Raw genomic sequence first — 1980 nt, forward strand, 5'->3', positions numbered from 1 at the left:
CTCTCTCTCTCTCTCTCTCTCTCTCTCTCTCTCTCTCTCTTTCCACCTTAACAGGATAAAAGGTCTTGCTACGAAAGCAACAAGTTCACCATTTATTGTTGACTTCATATTATATTAATGACTGATTGTTCAAACATGTACTTCTACAGTAATACTCTTAATTTAGAGAGGCACTTAAATACAAAGCCTAAGTTCATATGAAGGAAAAACTGAAAAAAATTAAAGTAGGATTGTTTGCTTTATATATATTTCTGCTCTGTAATCCATCAGGACATACACATGAACATACTATCATAAAATGGTCCTGGAAAATTGGACCTCTGTCACAGTGTTTTTCTTTCTGGGATTTTCTCAATACCCCAGAATTGAAGTCATCATATTTGTGCTGTGTCTGCTGATGTACCTGATCACCTTGCTGGGAAATACTATTCTGATATCCATCACTCTCCTTGATTCTCATCTGCATACTCCCATGTACTTTTTCCTCAGCAACCTCTCCTTTCTAGACATCTGGTATACCTCTTCTGCCCTCACTCCTATGCTGGCAAACTTTGTTTCAGGAAAAAACACCATTTCCTTTTCAGGATGTGCTTCTCAGATGTACATCTCCCTTGCCATGGGCTCCACTGAATGTGTGCTCCTCTCTATGATGGCCTATGACAGGTATGTGGCCATCTGCAACCCCCTGAGATATCCCATCATTATGAACAGGAGAGTCTGTGTACAGATTGCAGGCAGCTCCTGGGTTACAGGCTGCCTCACTGCCTTGGTGGAAACTGGACCTGTGATTCATCTGTCTCTCTGTGGTAATAGCATCATCAATCATTTCACCTGTGAAATTTTGGCTCTCTTAAAAATGGCCTGTGGAGACACTTCCATGGTGCAGTTGATTATGTTAGTGATCAGCATCCTTCTTCTCCCATTGCCAATGTTGCTCATTTGTGTCTCCTATGCCTCTATCCTTTCCAACATCTTGAGGATCAGCTCAGCAGATGGCCGAAGCAAAGCTTTCTCAACATGTGCAGCCCACTTGACTGTGGTGGTTCTGTTCTATGGGACAGCTCTCTCTATGTACCTGAAGCCCTCATCTGTAAACTCACAGGAAATAGATAAATTTATGGCGTTGATATATGCTGGACTAACACCAATGCTAAATCCTATTATCTACAGTCTACGGAACAAGGAAGTAAAAATGGCTGTGAAAAAATTGTTGATGAGAAACCCTTTCAGTTCTATCTTAACTTCTGACCTCAAATAATATCGGAATAAAGCATATTCATCAGATAAATCTTCAAATTTATTGTGATTTGAATAAATCAGGTCAGCAGATCTGAAGTAATATTTTCTCAGTGATTTGCAACTATCTCTGCTTTTAAATGAAAGATATGTCAAGTTAGTATGTACATATGACCATCACTATCTGATACTCTTCTAGTTTCTGAACATTAAAATGTAAAATTTTTTTTCAGATTTGGTGAGACCAACTTTGAATGACTACTTATTTAGGTTGCATATGTTGAGAAATGAATAAATATCTGTAACATAACAAGTATATCATAATGCTTGTACAACTATAATTTTATTTATGAGCTTCACTAAAAATATAAAAAATGGGTACTCTGGAATTATGGGCCTAATGATAAAATGATTTCATATTATACTTCAGTGTCTTAATAAATTCATCAAATACTCACCCAAAATATTATTTTAACACATTAAATAATTGACCTGGGATTATAGCTCGATAGTTGAGTTATTATACAGCAAGTCCAAGGACTTAGCTTTAACCCTTCAGCACCGTTAAAAAGACATTTTAAAACATGTTGCTTAACTGACCATGTAGGACTGATAAAGGACTACTCTATATTGAGTATATTTTAAAAGAGATTCTGTATCTGTGTTAAAAATATATGAACTAAAACATTAATAAACATGTTTAATATATGTGAACAAAACTGCAAATTAAGATGTCATCATGAT

At 36.3% G+C, this 1980-nt stretch overlaps 1 protein-coding gene across 1 annotated transcript; it reads left to right on the plus strand.

Annotated features, from left to right (window-relative positions):
• Nucleotides 1-298: 298 nt before the first annotated feature.
• On the plus strand, nucleotides 299-1258 carry LOC114631624 (olfactory receptor 13F1). The gene has a single exon (XM_028780013.1). It carries the CDS (start codon nucleotides 299-301, stop codon nucleotides 1256-1258), a length of 960 nt encoding a protein of 319 aa, XP_028635846.1.
• The last annotated feature ends 722 nt before the right edge of the window (nucleotides 1259-1980 follow it).

This window comes from Grammomys surdaster, unplaced genomic scaffold (assembly GCF_004785775.1).
Source record: "Grammomys surdaster isolate TR1022 unplaced genomic scaffold, NIH_TR_1.0 363, whole genome shotgun sequence".
Classification (NCBI taxonomy): Eukaryota; Metazoa; Chordata; class Mammalia; order Rodentia; family Muridae; genus Grammomys; species Grammomys surdaster.

What these genes read in the sequence shown, in the direction of transcription:
- LOC114631624 (XM_028780013.1), top strand. Translation starts at nt 299, where the DNA reads ATGGTCCTGGAAAATTGGACCTCTGTCACAGTGTTTTTCTTTCTGGGA.